At 46.4% G+C, this 15164-nt stretch overlaps 1 protein-coding gene and 1 long non-coding RNA gene across 4 annotated transcripts in view; one reads left to right on the forward strand and one right to left on the reverse strand.

The window, feature by feature from the left end:
- GAB1 (GRB2 associated binding protein 1) overlaps window positions 1-15019 on the reverse strand; it is a 128302-nt gene extending 113283 nt beyond the window's left edge. Inside the window, exons 1-2 of one of the 3 annotated variants that reach the window (XM_060299722.2) lie at window positions 14066-14140; window positions 7294-7364 (exon numbers count right to left, since the gene is read on the reverse strand). Coding sequence is in view for 2 of the 3 variants with exons in the window: in XM_030878121.3 (XP_030733981.1) it covers window positions 14066-14137 (72 nt within the window). In the remaining variant the exon portion in view is untranslated. Of the gene's footprint in view, window positions 1-7293; window positions 7365-14065 lie in introns of all 3 variants that reach the window. The other 2 variants (XM_030878121.3, XM_030878122.3) reach the window with 2 other exon arrangements.
- The window catches only part of LOC138842703 (uncharacterized), a 107686-nt gene continuing 106219 nt past the window's right edge, over window positions 13698-15164 (forward strand). The window contains exon 1 of the long non-coding RNA XR_011377489.1: window positions 13698-14004. This is a non-coding gene — a long non-coding RNA (uncharacterized lncRNA). The remainder of the gene's footprint in view (window positions 14005-15164) is intronic.

Raw genomic sequence — 15164 nt, forward strand, 5'->3', positions numbered from 1 at the left:
ACTTCTTTAGTCATGTAGAACTATTTTGGTGCTCTGTTACAAACCAACCACATCTCAACTAACCAAAACTTAGGGCAAACTAGACATGTACTAAAAAGACAGTGGGAAAAAAATATCTGAAATTAGAACTATTCCAGGAAACCTGGACTGTATTTTCATAATAGGCTTTCAGATCCCATAACCAGAATAACCAGAACTTCTGGTTACGGCACGCGGGCCTCTCACTGCTGTGGCCTCTCCCGTTGCGGAGCACAGGCTCCGGACGCGCAGGCTCAGCGGCCACGGCTCACGGGCCCAGCCGCTCCGCAGCATGTGGGATCTTCCCGGACCGGGGCACGAACCCGCGTCCCCTGCATCGGCAGGCGGACTCTCAACCACTGCGCCACCAGGGAAGCCCAATCCTCTTCATCTTTAAGCCATTCATAAAGCTCTCGATTCACGAATGCGCGTTCTTCTTCAAATCTATACCTGCTCAGTACCTTCCTCGATTTCATCACATCTTTGAGCTTCTTGGCGATGGTTAGGTACTTTCTCATGTTCTTACCTTTCTAAAAATTCCCTTTCACTTTTGTCATCCTCTAAATATGTCCCCTTTAGGGGAAGCTTTGATCTAAATCACGTATTTTTTAAAGGATCACCGCATCTGTGAGATTTCCCTTATCTCACAGAAAAGAGGCTGAAGTTACTTTCTGAGTTCTGTCTGGTTCTTGCCTTCCTATCCCACTCTCTATACACATTTACTTCTACTGGATTTTCTTCCTTTTCCCATGTTTCCTCCATGCTAACTCAGCACTTATCCAAGTGTAAGGTAAGGACCACCTACATCAGAATCACCAGGGATTTGAGAGTTAGAAAATGCAGTTTTCTGGACCTCTACCGAGATTTACTAAAAATTTCAGAAAGGGCAAAGGCTCCAGAATGTTCATTTCAGAAGTTACCCAGGTGATTTGTATGCACATTAAAGTTTGAGGTCCACTGCCCCAAACCCTTGATTGTTCCTTCACACAGGGACACAGGGACACAGGGACTCCACCGAACTATTACATGAACAAGTGCCGTCAGAGCATCTGAGAAGAGAGAGCAGCATGGCAGTTCTGTTCACCTTCCTTTTGAAATACAGATAGAGGAGCTAACAAAGTTTGGAGACTGAGCTGACTGTGAGACATCAGCACAAATGCAGACTCATCAGCCCTGCTCCATGGCTGCTGCCAATTACAGTAGCCAGACCTGCAAGAAGACTGATTACATGTAATTTATAAAAAGTAAACAAGCTGAGCAGCTTGTGAACAATGAATGGTGATATTCAAGCCAAGAGGTAATAAAAAGCATGAATAAATGACTCAGCATCCCCCTCCCCACCCAGACAACAATTGGTTGTACTCCAGCTAGGATTAGCATGGGGGAAAAAAAAAAAGAGAGTATTTGGGGCAATGATTTAAATGATAACAGACCATTTACCATTGGAGAGAGATTTCTGTCTCTTGCAGAAACCCTTGTGACAGGGGTGCATGGCCCCAACCTCTGGGGTTCAAAAGCTCAGGCATCTAAATGACTTTTTCTCAACCTTATTGAAGCCAGAAAAGGAAATGCCTGGGTCCAAGGCTGCCACACAGTCCTGTACCTGAATTATGGCTTTTAAAGGAAACACAGGGAAATAAACCAAATGAATAATACAGCTGTAGGAACCAAGCTTTATGAAGGATTCCTCTACCTGAGGGTTTCCCAACTTCTGCCCTATTGATATTTGGGGCTGGGTCATTCTTGGTTGCAAAGGCTGTCCCGTGCACTGTAGGATGTTTTAACAGCATCCCTGCCTCCACCCACCAGCTGCCAGTAGCACCCCCAGTGGCGACAACCAAAACACATCTCCAGACATTGTTAAATGTCCCTGGCGGGGGCAAAATCACCTTCCCACTTCCACTAAAAACCACCGCTGTACACGGACACATCACGAGGAAACGTTCGTATTAGTGAATTAGCTCGAGGAACATTTTTTTTTTTTTTTTAATGCGGTACGCGGGCCTCTCACTGCTGTGGCCTCTTCCGTTGCGGAGCACAGGCTCAGTGGCCATGGCTCATGGGTCCAGCCGCTCCGCGACACGCGGGATCCTCCCAGACTGGGGCATGAACCCGCGTCCCCTGCATCAGCAGGCGGACTCTCAACCACTGCGCCACCAGGGAAGCCCGGAACATATTTTTGACATCATAAAGATCTCATGATTTCTGCTTTTAAATATACATATATATACGCCTCTTAAGTCTGTGATCCTACTTTTTAAAATATATTTTTCCGATACCAGGGACTACAATACACAATCTTAATATGGTTTCAGGGAGCTATTCAAGCCACTACAAACGTGCCACGTAAGGAAATAACTAGTGGGCTCCTTGCCTTTCCGAGTCACAATCAAGAAGCTGTCAACTTTATCGCTGAAGGATTCATGTCCACTTGACACAGCCAAGGTGTCCATCAGGTACAGGCCACCAAGTGCTAGAGCCCGTAAAACTTTCAGGAGCCCACAAAAAGTGTCTTCATATGAAATTCATTTAAAATCAGAATAAAACAGGAACATAATAAGGATAATAACTATCTAATAATAAATCCAGCTTGGAATATATTCATCTATCTGGACACAGTTGCAAAATATAATTTTTATTCTTTTTTTTTGGTTAGAGGAAGGGAGCCCTCGAAGGCAGAAGTACTGGGGGCTCGTGAAAAATCACAATGAGCCCCAGCATCAAAAGGGGGAACAAGAAATTAAACAAACAAGTGCAATCCGGTGCGATGGGCACTGTCCTGGGGGAATGGCCGAGCATCGAAGGGGAACAAAACAGATGCTCTTGGCCCGCTGGGTCTGCGTGGGTGAGTGATAGTGGTGGCGGGAGCTCGAGGGAGGCTTCTGGGGTAGCCTTGGTGTGGAGGCAGAGAGAGGAGGGCCAGGAATTCCTGGAGGAGAGAAGCGCACAGGCCAAGGCCAGAGTGAGGGATCACAAAGCCAATTCGGGACCTGAAAGCTCAGTACAGCTGAAGCGGAGCGGGTGAGTGAGAAGGAGGTACATGCATGGGCCACATCACAGGGAACGCTGCAAGCCAAGAGAAGGGGTTTGGGCATTCCTCAGAGCAAAGGAACCCTGCGGAACAGCCTCAAACTGGAGCCCGGGACGATCAGATCTGGGTTTCAGAAAGGCCATGCTGGCTGCCTTGATGAAGCTGGTTTGGAGGGATGCAAGGATGGAGACAGGGAGATGAACTAGCTATTGCAGAAATCCGGCAGAAAGGCAAAGGCAGCTTAGGCAACACAGAGGTCAGGAAGTCAAGAGATCTCTGGAAGGTAAAGCTGACAGGATTTGGTCACTGGATGTGGAGAAGGAGAAGAGAACAAAGAAAACCCTCTGGCTTAAGCCACTGGGAAAGGGATGGTGGCGTGACTGACTGAGAGAGGGAACAGTGAGAGGACGGAGTTTAGGGAGAGGATGGTAAGCCCTGCTGTGGGCATGCGGACTCTCCGTTGCTGTGGGGATCTAAGCAGTTAGAGATCTACTAACCAGTTAGAGCCAAAGATGTGGAGTGACAAATGGGCTGAAATGGTGTCTTCAGATCATCAGCATATAATTCAGGGGCATTTCACTGGGCTTTATGATCCACAGATGGGCTTTAAAAGTTAGGAAGCGTGCAAGGGGATAATAAGGTGTGTGTGTAAGTTTGTAAGAATTCTGTGGACACTACTATATATAAAATAGATAACCAGCAAGGACCTACTGTATAGCAGAGGGAACTATACTCAATATCTTGTAATAACCTACAATGGAAGAGAATCTGAAAAAGAATATATAACTGAATCACTCTGCTGTACACCTGAAACTAACAAAACTGTAAATCAACTAGCAACCAGCATGATGTGGGCACTGGCCAAGCAGGGGGAAAAAAAAAAGAAAGAATTCTATGGAAATGGAGAACATGGAGCTTTTATGAAATTTTCAAAAAAGTTCATGAACGCCCAATGGATGAAGAACTACTAACGGTGTGACATGGGAGTAGAGAGCATCCAGGGCTAGCCAGCACTAGAACGCTTAGGAACTCCAACACTTCCAGAAACCAGAGCCTGGTATCAGGAAGGCACAGGGAAGAACATATTTTGAGAAAATGGACTGGTTATCTCCAACGATGTAGTCAAGAGTTTCATGAAAAATAAAAAGTTCAGATCTAGTTCTGCTAGATTGGGCAACCATCTGGGATCTTAGTGGGAGCCGGGTTAGGTAAGGATCGTGGAAGAGGACCCGGGCTGTATTCCACTCTGAGATGAGCAGCAGGTGAGGAAGAGGGGGCCGCCAGGTGGACACAACCCACCCACGAGTCTGGCTGGAAAAGGGAGCAATAGAGTCTCGCTCCAGCCCCATCTTTGAAAATTGAATCCATCTTTTTTTTTTTTTTTTCTTTCGGTATGCGGGCCTCTCACTGCTGTGGCCTCTCCCGTTGTGGAGCACAGGCTCCGGACGCGCAGGCTTAGTAGCCATGGCTCACGGGCCCAGCCGCTCCGCGGTATGTGGGATCTTCCCGGACCGGGGCATGAACCCACGTCCCCTGCATCGGCAGGCGGACTCTCAACCACTGCGCCACCAGGGAAGCCCTGAATCCATCTTTTAAGGTCCTGGTGAAATCTCTCTTCATGAAACCTTCATGAAACCTTCCCGGAATCCCTGAATTCACCTCCCTCGGCTGAATTCTTCTAAAGCCTGGCCTCACACATCACTGATCACAACACAATTTGCAGTACTGAGTGCCTCCTAGGTCCCTAGTAGCATATAAACTCCTGAAAGGTAGACGCAGTGCCCTCTTGGGCCTCTTCTGAATTCTTTGCAATGCCTTGTTCTCAGCGGGCATCCCCTCAAGGACTGCAGGGTCTGACCTGAGAAGTAAGAGATCTGGCCCCGCCAGAACAGCTGGTTAACTTGTATGACCTCGGACAAATCAATTAAGTCTCTCGGAGGCTATTTATTTTCACTCCCTGTAAAAAGAGGAGGTTGGACTCTCTACTAGGGAAGAAGGAGATAAGTATAATTGGGAGAGATATTTGATACAGCTATTGTTTTTGTAATGCAAATCATAGAAAATAAAACTGGATGAAAAGCCATGGGAAACTCAAACAATACGTGATAGAGAAATGGGTCAGAAGAGGTTGAGAAACATTGAACTAGATGATTTATCATTTTAGGCTTAAAATTCAACAAGTATTTGGTCACGCTACTCAAGAGATTGTGCCAGGTACCACTCTGTGCATTTCAGACGCAGAGAACAAATGCCGTCTTTGTCCTCTGGAAATTAATAACCTATTACAAACACCAAAGAATGATAAATGAAGCCATAATTTTCTTTGTAAATAGATCATGTGTACACGCTTTCAACTGTGTATACTGTGGGCCATTAGGAAAATCATCTAGAAAGATATGTTAAAACGAAAAATATACCAGGCATGCTTTTCCTGTTTTGACTCTTCCACTGCTTAAATGAAGAGAAAGAAAAAAGAAGAGAAAGAAAAAAGAACTACAGCATCAGTTTAATTTTGTGCACTTTTCTTCGGAGATAGATGACCTAGATACCCTGTGAAGATTACTCAGAAGGCTTTGGTTTTATGTAACAGCACCACCAGGAACAAATTAACTGCCCAAATATTTCGCATTCTTCCTAGCTCAGTATTTCCTTTTACCTTTTTCCAACACTTCGAACATTTAAATCTGAAATTGTCGGGGAGAACTTGTAAAATCCAATCCTCCTACACAACTCTGGGGTCGATTATAACTTTGCCAGAGGGTAGGGGCTTCATATGATGCTTCCCTAACCCAGTGGGGTGAGCCTTCCTCACTAAGTTCTACTTAAGGCCACTGGAATTCACAGCACTGGAGGTAGCATTTTACCAAGTGACAAAGATAAAAGCACTTCTTTCCCGCAAATCAAGTGGTCCTCCCTCCAATCAGAAGCACCTTCCTCTTGGCTACGATGACCCTAGCCAAGGCACCGATGGGAATGTGTGATGGACTGGAGTTGACAAAGCACACTTAATTCTTTAACCAGGTAGTCATCTCAGGGAGGAGTCCTGCTAGTCAGAAAGTGGCCTGACCGCATTTCCCAATACAGTAGTAACTAAAAACTGCATTTCAGGAGAGAACAACAATCTACCTGCTGGGTAGAACATTATGATTCCTAGTCTTGATTACTACATAACAGGACATAAATAACTCCCCCTTTTTTAGAGAAAAGGTGGAAGACTGTGTGTGTAAGGATTCTGACATGAATACTTTGTGATGTTGGTAGTGAGGCTTCTACTACAGAGGAAGAAGTAGAAAACAAGGGGAAAAGGGGAAAAGGGCAAGTGGGTAGGGATTCCTGGGGGAAAGAGTGCTTTTTACCTCTCTCCCACTTAAAAAAGTTAGCAGATAAAATTTTATAGCAACTGGCTAACCGATGTATTAAATACAATAAATATTTAATACAAAATATCAATTACCAAATATTAACTACAGTAAAAATGACAAAAATAGATTGAGTTCTCAATCCCCTGATGCTGCCGTCCTGCATATTTTATTTCATAAAAGCAAAAAAGCCTCTTAACTAAAATATTGACCTGCTTATTTCACATAAAACTGCTAAATACCTCTAGGCAATAATGACAAATATTCCATTCAACCAAGCAACAGGAAGTCAGTTACAAACCCTTACTGTTAATTAACATTTTTTCCCCTCTTCAGACCAGAGGATGAAAAGTAAAATGAAATTTTAATGTTTTCGTTTTCCATGTGTGATATTCTTAAAGAAGAACCATATGTAAAACTTTTCAAAAAAAATTAAACAACACGAGTTAAAACAAAGGAAAATAAATTAAAAAGGGAAAAGAAAATCAATGAGCAGGATAGTTAAAGCAAAGTTTGGTATTTTTCTTCCTTAAAAAAAAAAAAAAATGACCTAAGATTTCTACACTGAAGAGAAATGTTTGGACTCTTGGTATATTGTTTTTAACTCATGGAACAATGTAGCCATTTGTTTTTTTCCTTTTAGGACACTGCTGTTGTTGTTGTTGTTTGAACACATGGGGAATTACCTAGGCCAAGTATGAATTCAAAGAAAAAAGCTGGGAGAAAAAAAAACACCACCATATGAAAAACTTGTGGTAAATTTGGGATTCTTTCCAGTGTATAAAAGTAAAAGAAAACTCAGTTTAGAAATATGAAAAAAATTTCTGAAATACACAGAAAGGAAAGAACAGTTAAATAGTAGGAAAAAAAATTAAGATCACTCACATTTCCCCTTCTAGAAGCTCTATTTCTTTGCGACTTACATCTTCACATCCAGTTTGCATATAGTAGCTCTGCTAAAAACAACCACATGGAAAATTTTTGTTCCAGATAACACTGCAGGACAGGGCTTGGCAGCTACAAGCTGTAATCAGAATGCTTCAAGGGCTAATGTAACCCAGATAACGACCAAGCATGCATTTCGGTGCAGAGTCTTAACTATTTTTTTTTTTTTCCATAAAGCAGGCTGTGGGAGGGTCCAAAGCTGGTGGGTTCTACTTTATACACATTCAGCAATGAGCATTTTTCTCTTCAGTTAGGGAGCATTTTGCTCCTACGAATAAAAGAATTGCTTAAAATATAGAAGATTCTTTTCCAGTTAAGGCATTCTTGTAGGATTTGAGGTGCTCACACAGACAAGCCTGGAATGGTCGAAGCTTCCAAGTTCCTAAAATGACTTTTCCCAGCAATTCCCCAGGCCTGCATCGCCATCTCCAATTCATTAAGGCTCCCCCAGCCATTGAGTTGGCAAATGAAGAGGCTACATTTAAGGGCCGTGGAAATCCATGGTACAATGAGCCACTTTCGCCCAGGAGTCATCTAAAGAAGAAAAGAATGCTGATTTTATTTGTTCCTGTAGCTGAGGAGGGGGAGCAGACAGGGACCTGGGTCTTGCTAAGTTTCCTGTACTTAGTCGACTGAGATAAAGAGTTACAGAAGTGCTGTGCCTTCAATCCAAGTTCAAGTGGCAAATTCAGATGGAACTCTGACTTGGGGGGAAGTGAGCCACCATGTTAATGCAAGGAATGTGAAATGGGAGAAACCCTTCCATCAACAGTCAGGAGGGGTTTAATGTGATCCATTGGTGTTATTCTCTTTCCTCCAGCACTGGCTGGCACTCACACAGCTGGGCTAAGATGGCTTCCAAAGTCCAAAATAAGACGCTAGCCCAAGGCAGCCCCTGCCCTCCTGCTGGAGCTCAGAAGCAAATGAATCAAAGGCTCTTTTATTCTCCCTCCTACCAGAACATGCTCCCTCTCTGTTGTCAACTAAATGCTTGCCAGAATGAATTATTTAGTTCCAAACAGACATAAAGAAATCTTAAATAACACATGTCCCTTGGAATTTTAATAAGTTCAGGTGACCGGACAAGTGGGGTTGTTTGGTTTGTTGTCTAGCCTGGGACAGAAAATTCACTTGTGGTCAGGATCCCATCAAGAGCATTAGGTCATGGCAGAAACTGAAACTTCTCAAACTTCAAGTTACAGCTGACATCCAAATTCCATGCATGAAACGGAGCTGTTCTGTTCTTTTCACAGGGATGTCTGAACTCAACACAAAGTCCCCGTTCTTCCTTGAAAACCAGGCTGCCCTTCTGATTTTGCTATTTCTGTCAGAAGCACCTGGATTCTTCCAAGAATAGAGCCTGAAATTCACCTGTGAAGTCTTCCCTGGCTGCCCTCCTCCCCCTCCCCTCTGGTCTGAGCTCTTAAGCAATTACTGTCTGTATCAACCATTTGGCAATTCATCATATACAGCCTTGTAAACATAGCTCTTGTAAAACGATTTAAAGGAACATGCATTTACAGCTTGTCTTGGGGAACAGATTAGAAACTCCTTACGGGAAGGGAGTGGGCCTTTCCCTCCACGGTATTCAACACGTGGCACATTTACAAAAGCTCCAGAGATACCTGTTTATCGATTCAGTCAACAGATACCTGGTGAGCTTCCACTCTGTATCAGACACAGCAGCACAGGCACTCGGCAGCCCTGGGCTCAGTGAGCCTGCATTCTGTTAAGGGAGGCGCCGAAGGGTCCCCAAAGAATTCTGCTTCTGTAGTTCTAATATATTCACTAGCTATTTAAGATGAACAAGAAATGGAAGATTTATTTCCCCCCCCCCATCTGCCCCTCCCTGCCAAGGGAAAGTCTGAGAAGAGGAATGTTAGAGGGCAAGAGAGCTTAGAGTGTAGATGTGGTGCCCACCACGTCCCCATTTTACAGATAAGGAAACTGAGGATCAGAAGGCTCCAAAGATCACGTGAATAGTGGCAAAGCCCAGGTGAATTCTGGGTCCTGACACTCAGTTCAGGGTTCCTTCCACCATGGCCCAATTTACCCAAAACCCTTCAAAAATAAAGTGGTAATCCACCTGCTACGATGTTCTTTCTCGTGTGTTAGTCTCTGTAAGAAAATTAGCAGTGCCGACAGTTAATCACCTCTTAAATGTCCTCAACCTGCAAATCATCAAGACCTTAGCTATGTATTTTTTATGTCAACTCCAAACTAGGGAATCTTACTTAGGCTTCAAAGTGCCTTGTCACTTCATTTCTTTCATATTTAAGCAGACTCATTATGGCAAAACACACTGAAATAACCAGTTCACCTGTCAACCAGATTATCCAAGTATAAATTCTTGCCATGTTTTTGTATTTGTTCAAAGATGATCAATTAAAAAAAAATTTAAAAACAGCAGAATTCTAAAACTACCCTCCAAGCTGATCCACCTTCTTAGTAATTTTGAATCCCAAAAGACAACAATCAGATTTAGGGATTCAGCAACTCATATCACTAAGCCCAGGCACAACAAAAGAATTAACTATCATTAACTTTCATAAAGACAATGTACTTGCTAGTTGATGATCTTTCTTAGTAGAAACAATGTTCCTGCCTTATTGGAAAAGGTAAAAAGAAAACATTCGAAATTTGAATGGTATGTTCACTAATGGGAGAATTGCAGGAAAAAAATTTCCTTGAACAGAATAATTATGCTCCTTCAGTCACTGTAAGCAAAAGCTTCAGAATCTGTTGACTACTGGCAATTCCCAGTAGCAGAATCTGCTACTGGGAATTGCCAAAAAAGGGCAGGAAAAGCTTCCAAACATCCCAGCCCTCTTTGTTGTAGTGACACTATGGAACAGGGACTTAGCCCAGCTCCTGGGTTGTCCTTGAACCAAGGAGATGCTGTTATTTTGCCTTCCCCATGCCTCTCTCCTCCATGTAAGATGTCAGGTGCCCACCCAGAGGAAGATGCTATTTCTGTTTCTAAGTCCATTCCCAGAACCACAAGTTCAGACAAAAAACATCCTATAAGCTGACAGCTGAAGAGCAGAGCCCAAGCTGGGTGCAGATTACACACCCAAGAACTGGCTGACGTTTTGCTCCCCAGCTGGCTGGCAGCTAGCAGGCCACCCTGCCCTGGTCCAGAAGCAGGTTCTCCTGCTGAGACTGCACACCGGCCCACGGCAGACATCTGGGCCATGGAGGAGCCCAAACTTGGTGTCTTGGCTTGAGGCAGGCCATAGGGAAGCTCCCCCCTGCAGAGACAGGGAGACAGCCAGCTGGCTTGGAGCAATCCTTTGTTTTCAAGACTTACCTTTTATCTCAGCTAAAATTTCAAATCCTGATGAAAATTCTACCATTATTTCAAATGGCTGATTTGTCTTTAAACAGCCCTTTAAACATCTGAGCGCTGCCGTTGAGTGCATACTACCAAGAGTCTACTTGGTTTCTATAACCCTAGTGACATTGATCTGTATGTGATTCTACTCAGGTCCTTGACAGAGTGAAAAATCAGCTGTTTAATATATAACACAGGATGAAAACGGCAACACAGTAGTAGCAAAACTGAGAGAAAGCAGAAAAATCTTCCCCTCCATATTAAGTGGACTTCTAAAAATTCTCAGAGGATGGAACACATACAAGAGGTTCTTACCCTTTGGCAAATAAATATAGAAAAAATTAAAAAGAGGCAAAAAGGCTGGAGAATCTGCTCGCTAGTCTTTGTCTTAACTGTCTTTTATGCCACTTCCACTCTCTTTAGGAAATTCAAGAAAAGCTTCCATATCTGAGGAACATACTAATATAAAAAAACAGTGCTGTTGACTATAAAAAAGCAAACATAAAATGGAGTTGTAAATGGAATGCATGTGGGCCATACCTTGAGATGACTTTGAAGATAAAACTAAAACAATTTTTTGTCATTTAAAAGCCCTGATGGATCATCTTAATCAATGCTTGGACTACCCTATAAATACTGTAAACAGCGAGACAACTGTCAAAGTTCTCTGGCCAAATGTTCCCCAACAAAATCAATGTTCAAACTCCCTGAAGTTTCATTTAACAATTACAGTACCAGGCATCCAAGATATCTTATCACAGTGAATCTGTTCATTCAAAACCATTATCAAGCAACATTTTGCCCACTGGGTGGCCAACAATGAATGTTTCCTTTCATCCAGAAAATAAAGATTCTACATGAAAACCAAACCAGCACAGGAGATGCATGTATATATGCCAATGTCTTTGAGGGGCAAAGCTGCTTTAGCCAAAACTGTCTGAATTGGATACCAAGCCAAAGAGCAATCATCTGGGAATGTCAAAATCTAGGCAACCGACTTGACAGTGCAAATATAAGACAAGACTCATTTTAACTTGTAAGTCTCCAGTCACCCTCTTGGACCCCTCAATTCTGGTGGCCACCCTGCCCACTTTCTTCCTGGGCTGTCTCTATGTACTTCACTGGTGTGTAAAGAAAACCCCAGTGCCCAGCCAGACAAAGAAAAGCCCGCCTCCCTCCGCTGTTAGGCATATTCTCCCCTCAGCTGACAACAATTTAGGGAGCCCATTGTCTCCCTGAAGTATTCCTGTGGTTTCAGTCTACAAGAAGTTTATTCCTCAAAACATCTATGCAATACCCATAGTGATCCACTTGGGCACACAATCAGAAACCGTCTGGCATTGCTAGCTACCTTTTGTGCCCACATGCTTGTCTTGTGTTTCTTCAGCACTGCACCTCTGATGCACAGCCCGCCCCTTCCTTGCATGCTCAACCAATATCCACAGACTCATAGAAAGTTACAACTTGAAAGGCTGTTTACAGATGACCCGCCTGAGTGCCGCTTGAAATCAACTAGATGACTCATTAACCTTTTAAAGGCCAGTCAGGCAGGCAGATCTGGGTTCAAACCCTGCCTCTGGCACACACTGGTTATGTAGACTGTGTTCTCATCTGTTAAACACATAGATAATACCCGCCTCATAAAACTGTTGTAATGATCAAATGAAATAATAAATTTTTTTAAATTCAGATTTTCCATTTTCTTGGTCCTTGTTAAGACATAATCTTTGGGGCTGATTTTCTTCCTGGTTTGTATTACATTAAATTGCAAGCCCAAGAGGCAAGTCTTTTTTCCTACTGTATTTTTTAATCTTATGGTCCCTAGTCCAGTGCGGGGCATCTTTTGAGAGAGCCATAAACCAATCATGTGAAAGAAAGCATTAAACCTCTATTACCGCTACCTATTTCAGCTAATGTAGTGCTCTTCAGTTCCCCCAAGGACCCAATCATTTCCTAAACAGCGCCTTCTCAAAACAAATACATCTATCAATCCACTCCCTCTTCCCACACACATACAACCTTCTCTTCAGAACTCAGAGCTGAAAACAGCACTGCCTCTCCCCAATTTTTGTATTAAAGTCAGCATATTTACCAGAATATTCAGGCAAAGTGTGATAGGTGGAGAGACAGGATTTGGAAGGATTCAAAAAATCTCTGGAGAACTTTCTTAGGATTTGTGGCATCAAATCCTTAAATAAGAATTACTTGCCTATAACAAATTCTGGCAGAAAGTAAACCAGAAACTCACCGGTGAGTTGTTGGTGAAGTTAAATATTGCACTTCACTCCGTTCTATGCAAGCAAACAGTGACTAATAGGATTACCTCGAGCTCTCTGGATGTAGATACCCTTCCACAAGAAACAGGTTCCATTATTAGTGTCGGCCCCCTGGTAGTAAATTTATATTTAAGGGGGCATACATTTTGTTTTCGAGACATACTTTACTAGAAAAATATTTGCGTCATATGCCAGGGCGAAGGTGTCATTTCTGTCTTTTGCAGGGGGCAGCAACAAAGAGCCAATGGGGGAGAAGGGGATAAGATCGCAGACACCCCACCCCCCCGAAGAGGACACAGATTTCCACCTAAGCAAGGTTGGTTCTTTCAGGGAATATCTTCCTTAACAGCTAAAACGGTTTAACACATAATCAGCAGAAGCAATTCGGGTGGCCTGGGAAAGTACCGTAACACACAGAAATCCTGACTGGCCCCAGCTGTCCTCTCCTGCGGGGTTTGACAGCGTGTCCACGGCGCCCGAACACCAGCCACCAGGCTCCCCACAGCGCCCTCCTTTCGCAGCAAACTGCCAAGGCTCTCGGGCCAAACTCCAAGGTCCCTCGCTTCAAAACCGCGAAAATGTGAACCGTGCTAAGCAAACGGTAGGGCGCGTAATAACTTTTCTTTCCCGTGTGCGCGGACTGGAGATGCTCGGCTCTAAGGCCAACTTCCCAGGTCCCCCTCCCGCTTCCGGCAACCACCCCGAGGGGAAGGCGGGAGGGAGCGCGGACCAAATAGAAGGCTGATGAGTTCCAACACCTCCGTGGGTTTCCCACTGCGGGAAATTTACTATACAGCAGTCTCTAAGGATTCCCTGCAGATATAACGAAAGGAGAATGCTCTCCCCCTCGCCCCTGCTAAAAGGAACAATAAAAACATGCAGCCGGCGCTCAGCTGGCCATGCCGGGCCCTCCTACGGGCCGATGTCTGGAATCTGGAGAAAGAAAGGTGCCCGGCCAAGAGGAGGCCCGGGCGTGAGTGTCCAGCCTGGGTCCCCAGCCTGCCGGGGAAAGGGCCCACGGGAAAAGGATGGGGACCAAGGGTAAGCAGCAGCCCGCGCGCGAGCCTCCCGGGAAGGGGAACGGCGGCCGAGCTCTACTTACATAACGCTTCAACTTTTTCTCCGGGGGTGACTTGCGGAGCCATCCGGAGCAGACCACTTCGCCGCCGCTCATGGTGCGCGCCTCTCCGGCTCCGGGCCGGGCGCGCTCCCGACACCGCCGACGCCGGACAGCCGCGCAGCGGCGGGGACCTAGCTCTCCCGCGGCGCACCCCGGGCGGACGGGCTCCGCGGCGCGCCGGCTCTCGGCCTCCGAGCTTCTTCCCTAGCAAGCAGGTCCGCGGACTTGAGTAGAAGCGGGCCGCGCCGCCGAGGCCGATACCTCGGGGCAGGGTCCGCGGCCGGGCCGAGGGCGCCCCGGCCTCCCTTCAGTGCGCCCGCCCAGCCGCCAGGCGCGCCGTCCCGCCGGCTGCCTCCTTCGCGCTCGGGCTGAACGGGACTCTGCCCCGGCGCGGAGCCCAAGCCTCGGCCCCCTGCGCTCCGCCCCCTCGGGACGGGACCTCCCAGAGCGCTCTCTAGACAGACACGACGCTGCACGCGCGCACACACACACACACACACAATGCCCTGCGCGGTGCCCACTCCGGCTCGCCCGCTCTCGGTTTCGGTGCGCCCTGCGCGATCCTCTCCTTCCCCCTCCTCGCGGTAGGGTGGGTCACTTCCCCGCGGCGCCTGGGCAGCCGGGAGGAAAGGGGAAGCCGCGAGGGTCCCGTGGACAGCGGGCGCAGGGCTGGTCCAGGGCCACGGAGGGAGCCGCCGGCTCGGCGTCGCTGGGCAGGGCAGAGGTCCCGCCGGAGGGTGGGTCCGCGCTCGCCGCCGCCGCGGGAGAGAGAGGGCGGAGGGCGGCGAAGGAACGAAGCTCTCGGCTGCTTGGCTGCGGGGACAGAGCCCACCGTCCAGTCCCCTCGCGCTCCTCCCGCGCCGCCTCCCCCACCCCCGGGCGCGCGGCAGGTTCTGAGCGGCCTGGCCCCCGGCCCCGATCCCTCCCTCTCCCGGCCTCCCGGCTCCCTCTTCCTTTCCTCCTCCCCTTCCCACGTTCGGGCCGGCTGCGGTTTCTGCCCAGACTTTCTCTAACTCCGCCGGAGCGCTTCCAGCCAAAACAAGGGCCAGGGAGGAGGAGACGCACGGAGGGAGGGAGCGAG

Source organism: Globicephala melas, chromosome 5 (assembly GCF_963455315.2).
Source record: "Globicephala melas chromosome 5, mGloMel1.2, whole genome shotgun sequence".
Classification (NCBI taxonomy): Eukaryota; Metazoa; Chordata; class Mammalia; order Artiodactyla; family Delphinidae; genus Globicephala; species Globicephala melas.